This window comes from Danio rerio, chromosome 16, assembly GCF_052040795.2.
Source record: "Danio rerio strain M-AB ecotype USA chromosome 16, GRCz13ab, whole genome shotgun sequence".
In the NCBI taxonomy this organism is placed as follows: domain Eukaryota; kingdom Metazoa; phylum Chordata; class Actinopteri; order Cypriniformes; family Danionidae; genus Danio; species Danio rerio.
This window is the reverse complement of record NC_141036.1, coordinates 46,369,442-46,390,945: the sequence shown is the minus strand read 5'-3', so window position 1 is coordinate 46,390,945 and position 21,504 is coordinate 46,369,442. Positions and strand designations below refer to the sequence as shown.

Here is a 21,504-nt window from a genome sequence, read left to right as displayed (position 1 = left end):
CCCGTAGACTTCTATTTATACACACATGAATGCGGCAGACCGGAAACGCAAGCTTGTCGCACAGTTTCGCAGTTTGCTGCGTTGGAAAGTTCAAGCTTGGTCAACTCAGACCTGCGAAATCAACTCACGTGATTGCGTGAGACCAATCGAAGATCAAAACATGACCTCTCTGGAAAGAAATGTAAAATATGGACCAGTCGCTCACTTTTTTAATGTCTACTCATCTTGTTTATTCCTGCCCCTTTTCGCAGCGCCATACAACAGAATTTTCACACGCTCAAACTCTAGTGTGACCGCGGCATTAGTTCCAACCTTAATTAAAAACACCTGATCAAACCAATTGAGTCCTTCAGTCTTGTTTGAAACATACAGAGAGGTGGGTTGAAGCAGGGTTGCAACTAAACTATGCAGGGCTGCGGCCCTCCAGGAACTGAATTTAACACCCTAAATTTAAACTCATGGTAAAACCAGGTGTAAACGGTTATGAATCACTTGTAATTGTAAATAGATAACAGAGAACATTACAGGTGGAACCAGAGTGTTTGAAAACATCTTTCTCAATAGTTAAGTATTGTCTGATTTTAATTAATGCTTAAATTAGCTGATACTTAAAGAAGAGAGAAAAACAGCCTACAATAGCAGTTATGTTCTGTTTTATGTAATGCTTTTTGAACAAAAACATGAATTACTGAATATATATTTCTAATAAACAATACATTAACTTTGTGTACATGGATTTGTATATTTTTTGGTGTACAGTGTATACCCAAATTCACAAAATTTCAGCATTTTTAATTAAACATTTTTCCCTTTTTCCAACTTTTTGGTTCCACTTTATATGAAGTGACCTTAATTAATAGGTACTTACAATAAAAAAAATAAGCATAAAGTACTTATTGTCTTTATGTTGTATTGCACAACACATGTCAAGTAATAATAATAATAATAATAATAATAATAATAGTAATAGTAATAATAATAATAATAACAATAATAATAACTATAACAATTAACTTATAAGTAATAATAATTATTTCTTACATTCATATATAGCGCTTTACCCTTTTTTGGGGGGGGGGGTCTTCTCATCCACCACCAGTGAGAGGCATTCACCTGGATGATGCTACGCCAGACCGCACAACACACACCAGCTGATGGTGGAGAGTGATGAAACCAATTAAGATAAGGTGATGGTTAGGAGGCCATGATGGTCAGAGGGCAGTGGAAAGATTTGGCCAGGATCTCCATTAGAAAGACGGCTCTCACTGAGTATAAAGTCCCCATCAATATACTGGAGAGTTAGGACCCACTCAGACCCTCCCCTGCTGGTCTCCCTAAAACCACTTCCGGCAGTAATCTAGCTTTCCCATGTGGTCTCCCATGCAGGTATTGACTGGGCGCAGCCCTGCTTAGCCTCAATGGCCAACCATGTGAGAGTTGCAGAGAGCTAGCTACCAGCTGGGATGTTTTTTTTTTCTTTCAGTACGGTAGAGGAAATGTTTGACGCTACACTGCATGTAACTCTTTATTCAAATATCTTCAACTTGAAACATTTTTCTGTCTTGTCTCTCTTTCTCCAGGTGATGAGTGGTACCTGTGCCGACTGACTCTGACCCTCCCCAACATGTCGAATCTACAGTGGGCCATGTTCCCCTATCCTTACCTGGCCGCCGTTGGTCCTGACACTGGTGCTGGATCTGTGGTCTACAAGCTTGTGGCCCAAAGTCCAGACGGCTCGGTGGGAACGGCTCACTTCCTTTTGGTTGATGGTAGGTGTGATGTTCAGAGTGGATTGGAAAGCTGGCAATACAATCATGCAGTCTGATAAAACGCTGCCCCACTTTAGATTTAGGCGAGTTAGACTGATGTCGCACATGTATTGCATGATCAATAATTTTAACCCCAGACAGTAGGCATAAAAGAAATACTCTTTAGCTGACACATTAAGCACAGGTTAGTAAATTTGTGACTTACAGTTTGGTAAAAGGGGTTGTTCTCCTAAAAAATAAAACAGTCATCATGTATTCATCCTTTTTACACTGGTGGTAATAAAATAAAAAATAAATAAAATAAAATAATTAATTTAAAGATCTTTTTTTAAATAATTGCTGTACTTCAGCACTTTCTATTCATTAAATATTTGTGAAAGGCATTAAAGTTTTCACAAAAATATTAAGTTATTATAAAATTATGGTTTTGTTAGTTTACAAAAATGACTATATAATATTTAATTATTTATTTTTATTTAATTATTATTAAGTTACCAGAAATCCTGGAGTAATGACTACAAATATATTTATATAATTTTTTTTTTTTAACAATAATTACTTCAGCTGACACGTTAAGCACAGGTTAGTAAATTTGTAACTTAAAGTTTGGTAAAAATAAAACAATCATTTATTTACCCAAATCTGTTTCAAATCTGAGTTTCTTTCTATCTTTTGAAGAATGTTGGATATCTGTAGCCATTAGCTATGTTTTTAACCACAGATGCAAATTAGATTTATGCGTAAAACTAGAATATTGTATAAAACATTTGCGAATAAAGCACAGTTTTCATCTGATAAGTCTAAGTGTCATGATCAACAGCAATCTAGGCCTTGCAGATCACTGGAAAGCACACACTATCACCCAGACTACAATTCTGCCACTGAAATGAACTACAACTACCATTATGCACCTCACACACACCAGTTCCAGATTACCTTTGATCGGGCAAACACAGCTTGAAGCTCAAAGACTGATTACATGGATTGTATATACTCCTCACATTCTCACACACATTGCTGAGTCTTGTTGTTTGTAACATTTCTAAGCGTTATTCTTGTCGTGTTTTGACACGTGTTTTGTTTATTTTTCCTGTTGTTTTTGCCGCCTGCCCTCATTATTTGCCTGCTTTTGACTACGCTCTTGATGAATACGCAGTTGCTTTTGTGGGCATGAGACTCTCTTTGGAAGAATAGATAGTTCCATAGAATAGATAGTAATAACACTGAACTACTTTGATGACAGACTTTGGCAACATTTCAGAAATTTTACAATGTGGTCGGCCCACTGATTTGTCCAATTTTGTAATCACATTATCGCTTAAAACAAAATCACATGACTTTTTTGATGCGCTCAAAGGATTTTTTTTTTCTGTAAATGTGTTTTCATTGTAGTGAATGCGTAAATTTTCTTGTTGAATAAAAAGTTGTGCGCATGCCAGAGGTTGCACCAACTAGTCGACTAATCGACTAGTTGACTTTAATGCTCTGCCAAGATGCTTTTTGATTGATTTCAACTAGTTGCGCTGTTTAGATCACATATTTTGATTTTAACTACATGCAGCTTTACTCACGAAGGTAGGTTCACTGAATTCACTAACTTCCCTCCGATTATTTAAAATAAATTTTTAAATTATATTTTTCTTTTGTCAGTGTCAACAATTTATGTGTACTTTAAGTGAATTTAAAATCGTCAAACACATGCCAGTTAGGTCACTCCATCTTGAGCAGGATTTTGAGCAGCTTTCTAGCGTGCACGATCATAGCGGTAAAATATGCATCTGAGCAGGTTTATGAGAGTGTAATAAGGCTTACACTTATAGCATATCGTTATACAGTAGCTTTTATCTTTCATGCGTTGTTGTTATGAATAATTTCACCTGAATCTGTGTGCTGAGGACGAATGCATTACTTCTGCACTAAAATATACGTTATTGTTACATTCTTACTAAAACGTGCAGTGACTTTGTTGACTGCATTTATTTATAAGTAAAATTATCCCTGTTGCTAATGTTGCATTGTTGCTGAAATAAAGTGTTACCAGTGCATTTGTTTTACACTTAAATCAGTCATTGGCAGTGGTGTAAAATAACAAATTACAAATATTAAGATCCCTGTAATCGAGTAGTTTTCTCAGGTATTGAAAATTACTAAGACAAAGCAGTAGGTAGTGCTGCCGCCTCACAGCAAGAAGGTCACTGGGTTGCTGGTTCGAGCCTCGGCTCAGTTGGCTTTTCTGTGTGAAGTTTGCATGTTCTCCCTGGGTTCGCGTGGGTTTCCTCCGGGTGCTCCGGTTTCCCCCACAGTCCAAAGACATGCGGTACAGGTAAATTGGGTAGTCTAAATTGTCCGATAATGTATGAGTGTGTGTGCGAATGTGTGTGTGGATGTTTCCCAGAGATGGGTTGCGGCTGGAAGGGCATCCGCTGCGTAAAAATTTGCTGGATAAGTTGGCGGTTCATTCCGCTGTGGCGACCCCAGATTAATAAAGGGTCTAGGCCAACAAGAAAATGAATGAATGAATGAAATTTACTAAGTTGTAAATGACTTTTACTTTCCCTTGAGTACATTTTTCAAATGAGTACTATTTAAAACAGACACTTTTACTCTACTTGCGCTACATTTTTAGGCAAGTAATGGTACTTTTACTTAAGTATGATTTTTCAGTACTCTTTCCACCCCTGGTGATTGGTAATGCTGCATTGTTTTTGCAATGTGTTATGAGCTGTCCAACAGCCTGTGTATATATTTTTTGCAAATAAATAGCATATTTTGGAAGTCCACTTAACTTTGATACTATGAATTGCCACTGTGTATTGAAATGTGCTATATAAATAAACTTGCCTTGCCTTGCCTGGCCTTGCCTATAAAAGTTGATTTCCAAAAATAAAGTCGCTCAACCCCTAGTGCATATCTTCTTTTGTGAACATTTTCAAAATGATGCACATCTTGGAGTTTCCATTCAGCATTTTTATGTGATATTTCAAAATGTGCATAAAAATAGGTGGATGGAAACATAGTTATCAACTTCTATAGTATTTCCTTTCCTACTATGAATGTCAATGGCTATGAGTTTTCAGCATCTTTCAAAACATCTTCTTTGGTTTTTAACGGAAGAAAGAAGCTCATAAAGATTTGTGACTAATTGAGAGTGAGAAAATGATAGGTAAATTTAACTCTCCCTTTAAGGAGGAAGGACTATGTCCATTAGGATGGCATGAAATCATAATGGACACAGTAGACAGGTTTTATGTTTAGAAATAATGACCGTGACATGCCTTTTTCATCAGCCGCTTGGTTAATACTGTAATAAAAACAGTTACAAATGTAATTCTTGTCTTTCCATAGTTATTCACTGTTTAAGTGATTTCATTTAGTACAGCTAAGGTCAGTTGTGGAATTCATTGTGATTAGTCAACGCAAAAATACCAAACAAGCAATTGACTGTGATATGTTATGGCACATGAGCATGTAATGTATGTGTGTTAGTACAGGTGTGTCGAACAGGTTTTATTGTACCTCTAGGACATCTTCAGAAACATCATAACCTCTCATAATGGCTAGTCGTTCATCATCTGATATGTTGTGACATTACAAAATTACTTCTCTGGTCCATAAGGATTTAGGCTGTGCTATAAATATTCTGTCTCTGGTGAAATTACACTGGGATGTTTGTAGGTGTCGTTGCCAATGGCTTTCTTTATCAAGAGTTTCTGATGCGGCCATTAGTTGAATGTCAGTCATTGTCAGGTAGACTAGATTTGAAGAAATGAATGATGCTGTGGGACAAAGTGCTGTTAATGTTTCAGGTTAGTATATATTTTAGACATCGATTCTGCAGAACTGAGATAGGAGTGATAAAATGGACATTCTTGAAAGGTGATTGGTCAATACAGCATTAGTTATGTTACGATCAGTGTGGGCGCTTAAGGAATTTTCTTTATATATTTAGAAAAAATATTACATCCCAAAAGGTCATGTCAAACAGATTTTTTTATGTTATATTGAATAAAAAAAAAATGTATTCCTCAAAACATAAAAAATATATTCATGAATATAGTTGTACAATACACAGACCATAATTCATCATACATACAAATGCAAAAAATAAAATGCAATTACACTTATTTCCAGTGTGCATTAAATTATTCAGTCACAGTAAAGATTTTTATACTGCTGCCAAAAATAAATATTAAATTAAATTAATAAAAATTAAATTAAAGTACTATAAATAACCAGAGTATCTTACCTCAGCCATCTTCGTCTTGAAGAAACCCCCACTTCCACCCCTACTTCTCCCACCCCCCTCCTCCCACCCCTAATGGTTAGCATTATTGCCTCACAGCAAGAATGTCACTGGCTCAGACACTACCTGGCCAAGTTGGCATTTCTGTGTGAGGCTTGCATGTTCTCCACGTGTTTGCGTCAGTTTTTACCGGGCTTTCAGGTTTCCGCCGACAGACCAAACACATAAAACAAAACTAAATTGACAAAACTAAATTGACAGCTTAGACACTCCATAGCATTCATAATTTACTCCCAACATTATAAAGCAGGGGGAGTTCTTGAGACCTACCTGAACTCTCGCCCTGCAATAGGGGGGAGCCCCGGGCTCGAGTATCTCACAATCTCTCAGGGCTCTCTATCGGGACAGCATGCCAAACACGCTTCATAATCAATCATCCGCTAGGGGGCGAACTCCTGAATCACCTGTAGCTTTCGTCATGAGCCATGGCTGTGTTCAAAATGACATCAATGTTTTCAAAGAGCACTGTCAAGGGAGCACAAATGTCAACATGAAGATTGCTAAAACTGAACTGTAAAAGTACTTTTTGCACCTAAGTGAGATGACTTTAATGCTTATATATATATATATATATATATATATATATATATATATATATATATATATATATATATATATATATATATATATATATATAAATATATATATATATATATATATATAAATTCCAAGTTTAAATGTCAGAATGTTCTAAATGAATAGGGCATAGGGAGGATAAGTGGGAATAGAACAAAGCAACTATGTTTCTAACTACAGCTCTAGAGGTGTAGTTGCAAGCATATAAGTTTGCGACTCATTTTGCAAATGTTCGTTGGAATGATGGATTTGGGAAACGTCAATTCAATAAACTTTGTAACAACGCAACTTGTGACTTTAGTTGGACATCCATGGTTTTCGCACCCCTGATCACCAGTTTGCTGGTGCACCACATTCAGTGTAGACAGAACCACAGATCACCATCACTATTGTTATTAGCATTGCCTTCAATCATGAACTTCTTGATAATGGAAGAGCACAGAATGAAGCTTGATTCTGGATCAGACCTCTGCCCGGGTGTTGGCGCAGCTGTGAGCAGGGCGAGGTGCAGGAGCGGGTACAGCTGGAAGATCTGCTCCGCCTCGCCAGCTGTGCTCTTCATCCACCTCCTCTTCCTCTCCTCCGCTCACAAAATAACCACACGCTCAAGGGGACAGCGCTTAAAATGAGCTCTTCTCTTGCTGTTGTCCTGAAGGAGGAACGGAGGGGATCTTATTTCTCCTCAGACACACAGACACTCACAGATGCATTGAAGCACAGCTAGCAGAAGGGTCTCGCACTCCTCATGTGTGTAAAAAACACTCGGAGGCTTTTTGCGACTTTGTCTTTGTAATGCTCTTGCACGTTGAGCTGAACTTTGCAGGAGTTGCTCTTTTAATATATGATTATAATAAAGTGGCACATCACAGTTTTTAGGCAATGATAGCAAGTCAGTCACATGCCACAAGTCATCACTTTTAAAATTAAACTGTTGGTGGGTTGGTAGTATATTACAAAATAATGATTAATTGGATTTACAATTTTGTTAAGGTAAGTGGTCGCAAACAATTTATATGGGCTGAATTTAAACAAACAAATTAAATATAGTAATGTTCAACTTCATTTGTTTGTTTAAATTCAGCCCATATAAATTGTTTGTAACCACTTAACTTGAAGAAAATATAGTAAATACAATGAATATTTTTTAAGCCTGTCTGTAATATATAACATCTATAAAATGTAGAAAATACAAACATATAGGGCTATAAGAATAAATATTATTTATAGAATAAAAATGACACTACACTAAATTGTATTAGAAATACAAAAAATATTCCTACGGTGCAATACATTTTTTTCTGGAATATATCAAATTTGGTTTCAGTTAATTATTATTAAATTAAATTAAAATAATTTGATCAATTCACCATTTTGAAGATTATATTTTCTATTAGTTTTTATAGTAGTAGAAGTAAAGTATATATTATGTTTTATGAATAGTTTTCAGTTTTATCCATGTTCATTTTAATTGTTGTTTATTTTCTATTTAGCTTAAAATAATAATTAAAAATAAAATGTTAAAAAAGCATTAAAATAGAAACTTCACAATACAGTTACTTTATGCTTTAATATTACAGTTACTATGCTTTAATATTAAAATATTTTACAAATATTTTTCTTTCATTTATGTCATTTTTATTGTTTATATTTATTTAATATAAAATTAGTTTCTTTTAGTTTAATAATAAATTAAAGTAATTTGATCAATTCACCATTTTTAAGATGAAAACGCTATTTTATATTAGTTTTTATAGTAGAAGCATGGGCACCGCTGGGGTGGGGGATGTTTGGATGGGGGGTGGTTAGGACTATTCCAAGGGCCCATACATTTAGGGGGGCCCCAGAGACAAAAGGGAATGCGGCTATTTTTGTATTAGTTTTATAGTAGTATAAGTATATATCATGTTTTTATGAATAGTTTTCAGTTTTATCCATGTTTATTTTAATTGTTTTTATTTTATTTCACCTTAAAATAATAATTAGAATTTATTTTAAAAAGCATAAAAGTACAAACTTCATAATACAGTTTCTAAAATTTATCATATTTAAATATTTGTTTTATTTTTCTTTCATTTATGTCAATTAATTCAATGTATTTTAATTGTTTATATTTATTTTTATTTAATTAGTTTCTTTTAGTTTAATATTAAAGTAAAGTAATTTGATCAATTCACTACTTTGAAGATTAAAAAAAATTTTGTGTTCATTTTTATAGTAGTAGAAGTATATATTGTGTTTTATGAATAGTTTAAAAGTTTTATATGTTTTATGAATCGTTTTCAGTTTTGTCTGTTCATTTTAATTGTTGTTTATTTTTCATTTAGCTTAAAAAATTATTAGATTTGAATTTAATAAATTATAAAAATACAAACTTCATAATACAGCTACAGAAATCTATACTATAATATTAAACATTTTTTTTAAAAATCCTTCAATTATGTCAATGAATTCAATAAAATTTTTATAATTATTTTATATTTATTTTCTTTTAATGTAATATTAAATTAATTTAAAGTAATTTAATAAATTCACAATTTTAATCATGAAAAAGCTAGTTTGTGTTTGTTTTCACTGTAGTAGTAGTTTCACAATCACCAGCGATCTAGTCCATTCAGATTGCTGGAGAACTACAAATCTGCCACCAAAAGAACTACAAATCCTGTCATGCACCACACACTCACGCCTGTTCCTGTTTCACTTTGATTACACACACACACACACACAGCCGGAGGATTGTTATGAACTGATTACATGGACTTTAAATGCAGCACAGACGCACACATCAGTTGCTGAGACTTGTTATACTGTTAGTGAACATTACGACGCGTTTCCTCTGTTTATGTTGTTTTTGCCGCCTGTCCTGACCATTCACCTGTTTACTGACGATTCTTTGGCTTCTCTGTATGCACTTGTTTGCTCCTGTGATCAACTTTTGCCTGCCTGACTGTGCTTGTTATTAAATACTGCAAGTGGATCCTCTACTCCGTTGTCCAGCTTCCTTCACATACCAAGTAGTATAGTATTTATGTTAGTATGAATAGTTTTCAGTTTTATCCATGTTCATTTTATTTATTGTTTATTTTCTATTTAGCCCAAAAAATAATAATTTGAATTTATTTAAAAAAAAATAAAAATCCAAACTTCACAATACAATTAGATAAATCTATGCTGTAATATTAAACCATTTAAAACTATTTTTCATTGTCAGTTAATTCAGTGTATTATTTTTTATTTATTTATTTAATATTTAAATAGTTTTGTTTAATTTAAAAATTAAATTAAAGTAATTTGAATAAATTACAACATTGAAAATTTAAGTGCTATTTTATATTAGCTTTTACTGTAGTAGTAGTAGTAGTAATATAGTATTTATTACGTTTTTATGAATAGTTTTCAGTTTTATCCATGTTCACTTTAGTTTTTGTTTATTTTCTATTAAGCTTAAAAATAATAATTAGATTTTAATAAAAAATACAAACCTTACAATACAGTTACAGAAATATGCTATAATATTAAAACATTATAATAATATTATAACAATTATAATATTAAAGTATTTTCTTTAATTTGTCAAATAATTCGATGTATTTATTTTTTTAGATGTATTTATTAGGGATGTAACGGTATTGTAAATACCGTCATACCGCAATATTAATTTTTTTCGATATTACCGAAGTCGCATGACTCGGTAAAACTATAGGTCTTCTGAGAAAATTTGCTCAGGCGAATGAAGCGAACGGGAGGTAGCGAAAACTACAATCCCCATCATCCCTTGCGGTCTGTTGTCGCTACAGATCCAGTAATGCGGAAATGGAGTGTGCTGCTAGAAGCGGGGATCAAAAAGAGCTGTAAAACTCTAAGGCCCCTTTTACAAGAGTGCATTTTAGTTTTAAAACGGCGTTGTAGAATGAAAACGATCCGCGTCCACACTCGCGTTTTACCCAGCGTTTCTGAACAGCTCTCCGTCCACACCAAAACGCTGAAAACGCACATCACGTGACCACACACACACTCTCGGGCAAGCGCTCCAGCATTTCTACCCAGATGAGAGCTCTGCTTGTCGGACTGCTCATCAAGCATCTCCCGCTGGATCTGATCTTGCTATATTTGCTAAACGTGATATTTCATTCATCTTGTTGTCTTTATCTAACGACATAGGCCAATTCCCTGACTTTGGTCATTGGAATCTATTAAGTTACTTGTTCACGGGTAACATGTTTTGGTTAAGCGCAAAGATAAGTTAAAGATTAATCCAGGTACATTGACTGATCGCTTGCCTTTATTTCCTACAATGTATAAACTTATTGTATGTTATACTTTTATAATTATCGATTATTAAAACTGATATTCAGCAAAAGAGAGGGTGTGTTTCGTATTTTCACTGAAATTGAAAGGAGACCGTTGTTATAGGCTCCGTTTTGTTATAAATATCCACACAGTGAAGATGACGCTCATATATGCAGCACGGCGCCTCAACATTTCTGCTGTCTGTTAAGTTGCTAATATTAAAAAGAAAATAGGCAGTTCCTTATATCATGTTTACATTTTATTGATGAGAAAGTGAAACAACGTAGCCAGGGTGATGTGAATGAATTTATAAAGTACACTGTTCCCTTTGAAGATTTACCCGTGTCCTCGGTATGTTTTCCATATCAAACTGAGAAGGGGGAGACTGCAGCCTTGATCAAACTTGCGAAGTCTTAACTTACAAGAAGAGGATGCAAGACTGAACTGTGTGTGGGCTACTTAATATTGAGGAAAAGCCGCAATCAGATAGGCGAACGTAGGCAGCCCCGCCTCCGTTTTCAGATGTCTCCGTCTTTCCCCATCCACACTGAGACGGAGCAGCAGCGTTTTAAAATGAAAACGGCCTCTCCAGCGTTTCCAAAAAGCTCCGTTTTCGGCGCTCAAGAAATAAGTCATATAAGTCATATCTCTCTTGTCCCAGAAACCTCAGTACCAAATGAGAGGTTTTTTTTTCTGTTGCAGGGGACATTGTAAATGCCCAGAGATACCAGCTTTTACCAGATTATATTTATATGATAATTTTCCTTTAAACCCATCTCTATCTAAGTGAGTGAGTGATTAAATGTTGAATGTGATGAGTTTTCAACAATACTAAATTAAAAACTTAAATTTTTTTTTACATGGTTTAATATTTTTTTTGTTATTAAAATTGAAGTTCCTGTTTCAAAGCTTACAGATAGATGGCTAATTTGTATGTCATTGACACTTTTGGCACTTTTTTGGAGTATTTTCATAAGTTTTGTTTTTTCCTGTAAATGATTCAATAAATACCGTACCGTGACATTGATACCGAGGTATTACCGTACCGTGAAATTCTGATACCGTTACATCCCTAGTATTTATTTATTTTAATATAATATTAAATTAAAATCGTCTGATCAATTCACCATTTTGAAGATTAAAAAGCCATTTTATATTATTTTTATAGTAGTAGACGTATAGTATATATCATGTTTTACTGAAAAGTTTACAGTTTAATTGTTGTTTATTTTATTTCACTTGAAAATAATGATAAGAATTTAATTAAGAAAGCATATATATAAGTATACTTCATAATACAGTTACATAAATCTATGCTGTAATATTTAAATATATTTTTTATTTCATTTATGTTAATAAATTCAATGTATTTAATTTTTAAAATATTTATTTTATATTTAATTAGTTCTTTCATTCATTCATTTTCTTTTGGCTTAATCCCTTTATTAATCTGGGGTTGCCACAGCGGAATGAACCGCCAACTTATCCAGCATGTTTTACTCAGCAGATGCCCTTCCAGCTGCAACTCTGCAACCTTAATATTTAATTTCATCTTAATTGTATTTCAAGCAATATTAAATGACTATTTTTTTGTCACAGGTGGAGAAGATTCATTTGAAGTGGACCGAACAACAGGAGAAGTGAAAACCACAGGTCGCCCTCTGACCCCGAGTAAGGAATACACACTGACCGTCCAGGCCGTGGACTCTCAGGGCAGGAGGGGTACACACGCCTCTCTCTTCATTCTGGCCGGCTTTCGACCCCCTCAGTTCACCAACACCACCTACACCATCCACATCCCAGAGAGCAGCGCGGTGGGCCAAGCGTGAGTACAGCAAACTGTGTGTCAGTGGGTGTATTGCTGTGCATCTGTGTGTAAGAAGATTCACAATTTGCTGCTCATTAGAGGGTAAGAGAAGGATTGTGTGAACGTGGCCAACTCCAAAGCTTTATGTGTCATCTGTTGCATGAAACAATTGGCCCGCAGGGAGAGCGGAGGTTGAGAGAGGGGGGGACGGACTCAATAGAAGAGAGGGTTGTGGCAGAGACGGGGAACACAGATGCATCATTTTGTCCCCAGGCTCTGAATTTGAAAGCGTGCTCAAATTCAAATATTTATTAAAAGAAACTTCTGGATAAACATGAAGAGCAGTGTCTGAACTCCCCCCTTCGGGCACTGGCACAGAACCGAGCATAATAATCTGTGTGAAGGAGGAGAGGACAGCTAATCATGGGAAGAGCGACGTATTAAAAGAGAGGGGAAAGACAGGCGTATTAAAGTTAAAGAGTGTGGAAGTGGGGTGATGACATGGGAAGAGAGCCACAATCAACCACTGAGATATCTCTGACATGCATTATTTCCATTTGTAAATGTGAAAATAGTAGCCTTTTTCAAAATCTTGATGTCTTGTGGTCTGCTGCCATCAAAAAGTAGTCCAATTCAAAGCTCATTCATGCTAAATAAAGGTTCTTAAAGAAACCATTGCCTATAAAATTGACCAATGAAGAGTCTAGTGCATTCTTCAGTGAAGAAGCAAGAACCTTTTGTGGATTTTAAAGATATTATTGGTGTTAAAGGGGGTCTATTAAGCAAATATCACTTTTATAGGAAGGTTGTGGGGCAACAGTCTGTGAATTAAACCGATTAAATTAAGATGGAATTAAATTAATTAATTTCATCTTTTATAATCACACTTCATAAAAACAGTCCACAGAAACACTTTGATTGACATTCTCTCTTTGTACCTGTCATCACAGGTTGGAAAGCCCCGCCCATTAATTATTAGCATAGAATGTTAGTCTTGTTTTTGAAGCTCCCACTATGCTGAGACATAGGCAGTTGTAGCTCCGCCCACTTTTTACTGGGACATATTATTGATGAATAAATCAGTTTTGTGTAGTTCAAACTCAAAAAATTCTAGATATTTAATACTAGCTGCATTTTTATCTACTTCATACACTGTCAACTGCATAGCTCTTTAATAAAGTCTAAATTGTTCATTACCTATGCACACTGAAAAATCAATTAGGGCGAAGCAGTGGCGCTGTAGGTAGTGCTGTTGCCTCACAGCAAGAAGGTCGCTGGGTCGGCTCAGTTGGCGTTTCTGTGTGGAGTTTGCATGTTCTCCCTGCGTTCGCGTGGGTTTCCTCCGGGTGCTCCGGTTTCCCCCACAATCCAAAGACATGCGGTAGAGGTGAATTGGGTAGGCTTGATTGTCCGTAGTGTGTGAATGTGTGTTTGAATGAGTGTTTGTGGATGTTTCCCAGAGATGGGTTGCGGCTGGAAGGGCATCCGCTGCGTAAAAATGTGCTGGATAAGTTGGCGGTTCTATTTGCTGTGGCAACCCCAGATTAATAAAGGGACTAAGCCAACAAGAAAATGAATGAATGAATGAATGAATGAATGAATGAATGAATGAATGAATGAATGAAAAATCAAATAGTCATGACAGCATATGTTATTTCATTGTAAATTATTAAACTAAGTTAATCATGTTCTAACTAAATTTAATAAGTTGCGCAAACTTTAAGTCAGACTTTAAGTCAGTTAAACTTGATATACAGTTGAAGTCAGAATTATTAGCCCCCCTTTGATTTATTTTTCTTCTTTTTTTAATATTTCCCAAATAATGTTTAACAGAGCAATGAAATTTTCACAGTATGTCTGATAATATTTTGTCTTCTGGAGAAAGCTGTACTTGTTTTATTTCGGCTAAAAAAAAAAAGTAGTTTTAAATTTATTATGAACCATTTTAGGATCAAAATTAGAAGCCCATTTAAGCTATAATATTTTCAATAATCTACAGAACAAACTATTATGTTTAGAAATGTGTTAAAGAAATCTTCTCTCTATTAAATGTAAATTGGAGAAATAAACAGGGGGTCTAATAATGCAGGGGGGGCTAATATTTCTGACTTTAACTGTAAGTGCAATGGATCAATAAGGTTAATTTGATTCAGCTTAAAAAATTAAGTCAACCAGGATTTTTTACAGTGTATGATTATTTGACAAAAAAAAAATGAATACATTTTCTCTTACACTAACAGTTCAAATTCAAGATTATGATACAACATGAACATAAGCATTTCTGCAGTTGAGATTTAGGCAGAATTGCAATTAAACTTTACCTCATTCAAAACAATACTCTAATTAAACTGATGGGATTATCCTCATAATCATATAAACCACAGACATATTTTAAAAATGTGGCATACGGCGTTTTTAATCACTATAAATAGGCATGTAAACACCTTAATCACATTCATTCGGCTTTGACAAAGACATACACAGATGCTGCGTGTTGTTCGCACAACTTGGTGAATGAACTCAGTGACATTGTTCTACAGTTTTACTTAAAGCAATTTCACACTTTCAGCACATCAATATCACTCGCACAAATTTAGCATGTTCAATAGCTGAAATCAAACTCCAACAGAAGCCAAAAGTGCTAACACTCTGATCTTACTAAACCCCATCAAGTGTCTGTTGCCATCTGTCTGCATTTATCAGTATGGTGTGAACTGGCCTTTAGACTTTAATTTGCTCAAATCTGTCTACTCGCTGTTCGGTCTCTGCTTTTTATCTTCATCCAGAGACAGCACAATAAAAAGCCATACAGTGGAAGCATTACTGTGCCATTAAAACACCAGTGTTAAGCAATTCTGTCTTTGTGCAAATGAATAAGCTGCATTCTGCTGAATGTATTAATTTTAGGTTAAATTGGTGAGTTGAACAAAGCTCTGATGATACCACTTCACATATATTACATGCTCCAGTTGGACTGCTTTCATAGTTCTTTATGGCAGATTGTTTAGCTACATTGTCCTGACATAAACTGCTCTACTTATCAGGTTTAATACAGTTGATACCAATAAGTGGTAAAATACACTGATCAGCCCTTAGTATACATTTTGCAACATGTTATCGATATTTTTGTATGCTGAAGAAGTAACATGAATTTGTTAAATTAATAGAATTAAAATAAATTAATAAAATAAAATTTTTAGCTCTCCTGCGAATTTTTGTTTCTTTTTCAAATATTTCCCAAAATTTGTTTAATAGAGCAAGTTTTCCTTTTATCTTTTTCTTCTGGAGTAAGTCTTATTTGTTTTATTTTGGCTAGAATTAAAGCAGTTTTATTTTTTTTTTAAACATTTTAAGTCAATATTATTAGCATTTTGGATATGATGTTAAACAATTTATAGGAATAGAAGAAGTATTTAAGTCACATAGAGGAGATAATCTGAATAAAAGATTATTACAAAAAAGAAGCGTTCTGGATTCATAAATTAAAATCACTTACACCAAGAGGAATAAATAAGGAATTGAACCTTTCTGTGTTTCTTTAACGGTTTGTTGTTTAGTGAATCATGGGTTTTGAACATGTAATGATACACATAATGTGATGAAAATTTATTTTTAATGTTTTGGACTGTTGGAATTTCATAACATTTATGTAAACATAAACAAGTGAATGATGATAATTGATATGCTATTTTCCTGTAAAATAATGTTTTTAAAGGAGAAGGTAAATATTTATTGTCTGAGTAATTATAGTATATTGAAATGAAAATGAGATTGTTTTCAAATTTTTGAGTGATTGTCTAACTAATGGCGTAATGTGATTGATTGTGGGAGAAAAGGGTGGAGTGAGAGGATTGTGTCACACACTGAGGAAGGTAATGTGCTGAAACGTTTCTGATTTGTATCACAGAAGAATGTAAAATGAAATAAAATCTATACAAATAATTATTTAATGAGTGCAAATCATGACTTTCTGAACAATATAATTAGCACCCTTACAGAAAAAACCCATCGTTATACAATGACTTGCATAATTACCCTAATTAACCCAGTTACACCGTTAATTTGCACTTTAAGCTGAATAGTATCTAGCTAAACTAGCTAAACTAGTATCATGAAAAATGTCAAGTAAAATATAATGTACTGTCATCTTAAAATACATCAGTTATTAGAAATTAGTTATTAAAACTATTATGTTTAGTAGTATGTTTAATAAAATCTTTTTTCCATTAAACATAAATTGGGAAAAAATATACAGTGGGCTAATTCTGACCTCAAATCTATATTTTTGAAATACATTGGTTGTTATATTTTGGAACAGCACTGCAGTTTCCCTCTTTAATTGTTTTTCTCACAAAATTTAGTGCATAGATGAAATGCTGACTTGTGCACTGATTGTATGTCCTGTATATTTCTCTAGGGTGGCAGTGGTCCAGGCTATCTCATTCCAGAGGAAGACTCTGTCCTACATGCTGCTGGTGAACCCGAGCAACCTGTTCAGCATAAACCAGGAGAGCGGAGCGCTCAGTCTGACACGCACTGTAGACTATGAGAGTGGACAACATCTACATCACCTGCAAGTCAGAGCATCCGAGCCAGATACAGGACTGAGCAACATGGCAGAGGTAAGCAATCTAAACTGAAATATTAATTGTTTTTTAAATTTAGTTTTAATGGTAAGGATCATGATGGCACAGTGGGTAGCACGATCACCTCAAAACATAAAGGTTGCTAGTTTAAGCCTCAGCTGGGTCAGTTGGCAATTCTGTGTGGAATTTATTTGTTCTCCGGAGGCTCCGGTTTTCCCCACAGTTTAAAGACATGCACTATATGTGAATTGGGTAAGCTTAATTGTCCGTAGTGTATAAGTGTGTGAATGAGTGTGTATGGATGTTTTCCAGTGATGGGTTGTAGCTGGAAGGGCATCCGCTGCTTAAAACTTATCCTTGATTAGTTGGCGGTTCATGCCGTTGTGGCCAACCCAGAGTAATAAAGCCGAAAAAAAATGAACGAATGAATGAGTTCTCATATTGTTTAATGGAACACCATTTATGTTTAAATAATTGATCAAATTGACAACATTAGCAACAAACAATTTTAAACATTCTATTTTCCAAGAATTTGTTTTTTTATTGCAAATTTATTTAATTTTAAATGATAGCAACATCAAGATCATGGGTTTGATTCCCAGAAAACTGATTTATTCTTCAGATATGCATATGTTGGGTATATCCGATTTTTTTTTCAATATATATATATATATATATATATATATATATATATATATATATATATATATATATATATATATAATTTTTACTAATTTTGAAATACACACAATATAACAAATTTTATAACTAATAATTATAATAAATATAATTAACTAATAAAATTATTTTTATATTATTTATACTACTTTTTATTTACTGACAACCTTAAACTGAATAAAACATTTTTTAGTAATACTTGTAATTGAAAAAGGTTTTGTAATATTGTAATAATAAAAACACAAATATTTTGTTATTGCAAATATATGTCCCTTTTTTAATGCTAGCAACACCAAAATTGTGGGTTTTATTCCCAGCAAACCAATTTATTCTTTCTTAAAAAAACAAAAAAACATTCCAACAACACAGTTTTGAGTTATTGATCAGACTGACCCACAAAATAATGCAGTATAAGGGTATAAAATTGTCACACAAGGGTGCTGAACAACAGAGTTTAGGATCCAATTGCAGTACTTTTATTACACAGAGAATGATCAGGCAGGTGATGGTTACAATATGGAGCAAACGGTAACATACAGGGAAATAAAGAAGCGTAGTCAGATAAAAAGTAAATGGTTGATACAGGCTGCAGCCAGGATGAATTATAAAACAAGGCGATGGTCAAAACATGGAGAGACTATACATGGAAAACGCTTCATAATTACAAAACATGTACCCACAAGACTCAGCAATGTCTGAGTGTGTGTGTTGTTTATATGGTCCGTGTAATTAGTCTTGAGTATCTTCCAGGTGTGTGTGTGTGTGTGTGTATGTGTGTCAAATCAATGGAAAACTGGCACAGGTATGTGTGTGTGGTGCCTGAAGGGAGTTGTAGTTCAATATGGTAGAATTGTAACCCAAGTGAAAGTGAATGTTCTCCAGCGATCTATGAGGGTTTGATCATTGGTTATCAAGACAAATACATTATTATATATAATTTTTGACTCTTTATTACCTTAAAAATGCACACTGTATAACTAACTTGTTCTTTTTTTCTGCTTATTTTAATAACGATCTTAATGAGATAAACCATGTACAGCCTGACATCATGATGCTGAATATGTAGCTGTCAGTCATTCTTCACATCTAGGCCTTCTACAATTTCATGACACATCTGTTTATTTCAAAGAAGAAAGAAACACGCGCTTTGATACACACAATAACACGCACACACACACATATGCATGAAAGCATACGCAAGCGCAAATAGAAACAAACATACACATATCAGCAGAAAAGCAGTAATGAGATATTGGATGCGAGGCTGAGGCCATCAAAAACACACACACACACACCACAGCTGTGACTGCTATGAGACTTGCAAGCAAAAATATGACAGATGTTTGATGTATTTTCCCCATAGTGTTGTTAGTGCTGTTATTAAGCGCAAATGTATCCATTTGTGTGTGTGTGTGTGTGTGGCTTGCACTGTTATCGTTCCGTGTTGATCTTCTTTGTTTGGCAGAAGTTCCTCCACATTAATTGAGTCCTCTTGATGGACTTGGCTGAGACACAATGATGTGTAAGTGTGTCTGTGCCAGCAGCAGTAGCACACATACATACACACGTTTTCAGATAATTGTCAGAGTCACTGCCCCCTGCCAAATGATTACACCATCTGCGAAGACGACTCCATGAGAACAGGCTAAAACGGTGATGAGACGAAATGAGAGGAGAAGATGATGGAAAGAAGAAGAGATGACTAAATGGAAAGAATGGCAAAAATACAGATTAAAACGAATAGATTATATAAGAGAAAAATAGAGGAGGAGAAAATACAATACAAGGTACATTAAAAGAGAAGCAATGAGACAAAAGACGATAAGTAGGAAACCCTCATAGAAAAACACTGAGCTTAAAAGGATAGTTTATCCAAAAGTGAAAATTCTGTCATAATTTACTCACCCTTTACTTGTTTCAAACCTTTATGATTTTTTTTTCTTCAGTTAAACACAAAAGATGATATTCTGAATACATCTGGAAACCTGTAATCATTGACTTTCATAGTATTTGTTTTTACTGTTTTGAAAGTCAATTGTTAGCTATTTTCAGCTTTCTTCAGAATCTTCTTTTGTGCTTAACAGAAGAAAGAAACTATAACAGTTTGGGACCACTTGCTGGTGAGTAAATTGTAATTTTTTTGTGAACTATCCCTTTCAATTCACACATAAAACCAGAAATTTGTGGTTTTAGGAAGGGGATACTTTTGGTATCTGAAAATGTTTCAAAATCAGACATTTCTTTTGCTTCCCATGTGTGTTTTACGTGTGATTTTAACATGTGAAGCTCATGTGTAAACGAAAAATACAGTACCTGAATAAAGTCTTGTCGTCTATCCAAGTTTTAGGAACAACAAATAAATATTTCTAGTTGATCATTTGAAATCAGAGGTGGCTTATATGAAAGGCAAAGGCCTCTAGATTACGCTTATTTTACTAAAATAAAACATGATCATGCCTTGATTTTTAATTATTTAATAAGAACAGTAAGGGGTGACTTTGCTTAGACAAAAGTCTTGTCACTTAACAGAAATAATGAATGGTATAGTAAATAAAGTCATGGTGCAGTGGAGGACTGCATCCATACATCTCTGCAATGACTCAAATCACTTATTAGTAAAGAAATAATCTGGAATGGAAAAGAAAGCTTCTTGCAGGACTCCCAGAGTTTATCAAGATTCTTTAGATTGATCTTCAATGCCTCCTTCTTCATCTTACCCCAGACATGCTCAATGTCTGGTGACTGGGCTGGCCAATCCTAGAGCACCTTGACCTTTGCTTTCAGGAACTTTGATGTGGAGGCTGAAGTAAAAAAAGGAGCGCTATCCTGCTGAAGAATTTGCCCTCTCCTGTGGTTTGTAATGGGCAGCACAAATGTCTTGATACCTCGGGCTGCTGATGTTGTCATACACTGCAGATCTCTCGCACACCCCCATGCTGAATGTAACCCCAAACCATGATTTTTCCTTCACCAAACTTGACTGATTTCTGTGAGAATCTTGGCTCCATGCGAGTTTCAATAGGTCTTCTGCAGTGTTTTTAATAATTGAGATGCAGTTCAACAGATGATTCATTGGGAAAATCTACCTTCTGCCACTTTTCATCAACTACATGTCAGTTATTATTTGTTGCTCTTACAACTTGAATCGAAGACAAGACTTTTGTGTGGTAGTGTATGAAGAAAATAGAAAGGAAATATGACCCTGGACCACAAAATGTCTTTTGTTGCATGGGTGTATTTGTGGGAAGACCCAAAAATACATTATCAAAATTATACATTTTTATTTTATGCCAAAAAGTGTGTGAAGATCATCTTCCATGAAGATATGTTGTACATTTCCTGCAGTACATATATCAAAACTTTGATTAGTGCATAGATAAACTTTTAACATTTTTAATTAGTAAAATCTATTGCTTAGTACTTAATTTGTAAGATTTTTTCAATGTAAATTTGTTTTTGAACCCTCAGATTTTCCAAAATAGTTAAATCCCAACAAAC

General features: G+C 34.4%; 1 protein-coding gene and 1 long non-coding RNA gene across 3 annotated transcripts in view; one reads left to right on the top strand and one right to left on the bottom strand.

The window, feature by feature from the left end:
• The window catches only part of si:dkey-22o22.2, a 304,899-nt gene that overhangs the window by 171,396 nt on the left and 111,999 nt on the right, over window positions 1-21,504 (top strand). For both annotated transcript variants that reach the window (XM_087287665.1, XM_087287664.1), the window contains exons 2-4: window positions 1,581-1,769; window positions 12,535-12,760; window positions 17,160-17,364. In XM_087287665.1, coding sequence (XP_087143791.1) covers window positions 1,625-1,769; window positions 12,535-12,760; window positions 17,160-17,364 — 576 coding nt within the window. In that variant the 5' untranslated portion in view covers window positions 1,581-1,624. The remainder of the gene's footprint in view (window positions 1-1,580; window positions 1,770-12,534; window positions 12,761-17,159; window positions 17,365-21,504) is intronic.
• LOC147833458 (uncharacterized) lies at window positions 2,351-5,947 on the bottom strand. The gene is made up of 4 exons (XR_015512023.1): window positions 4,818-5,947; window positions 4,631-4,714; window positions 4,300-4,562; window positions 2,351-3,916 (listed from the first exon to the last, which is right to left on the bottom strand). It is a non-coding gene; the product is annotated as an uncharacterized LOC147833458 (long non-coding RNA).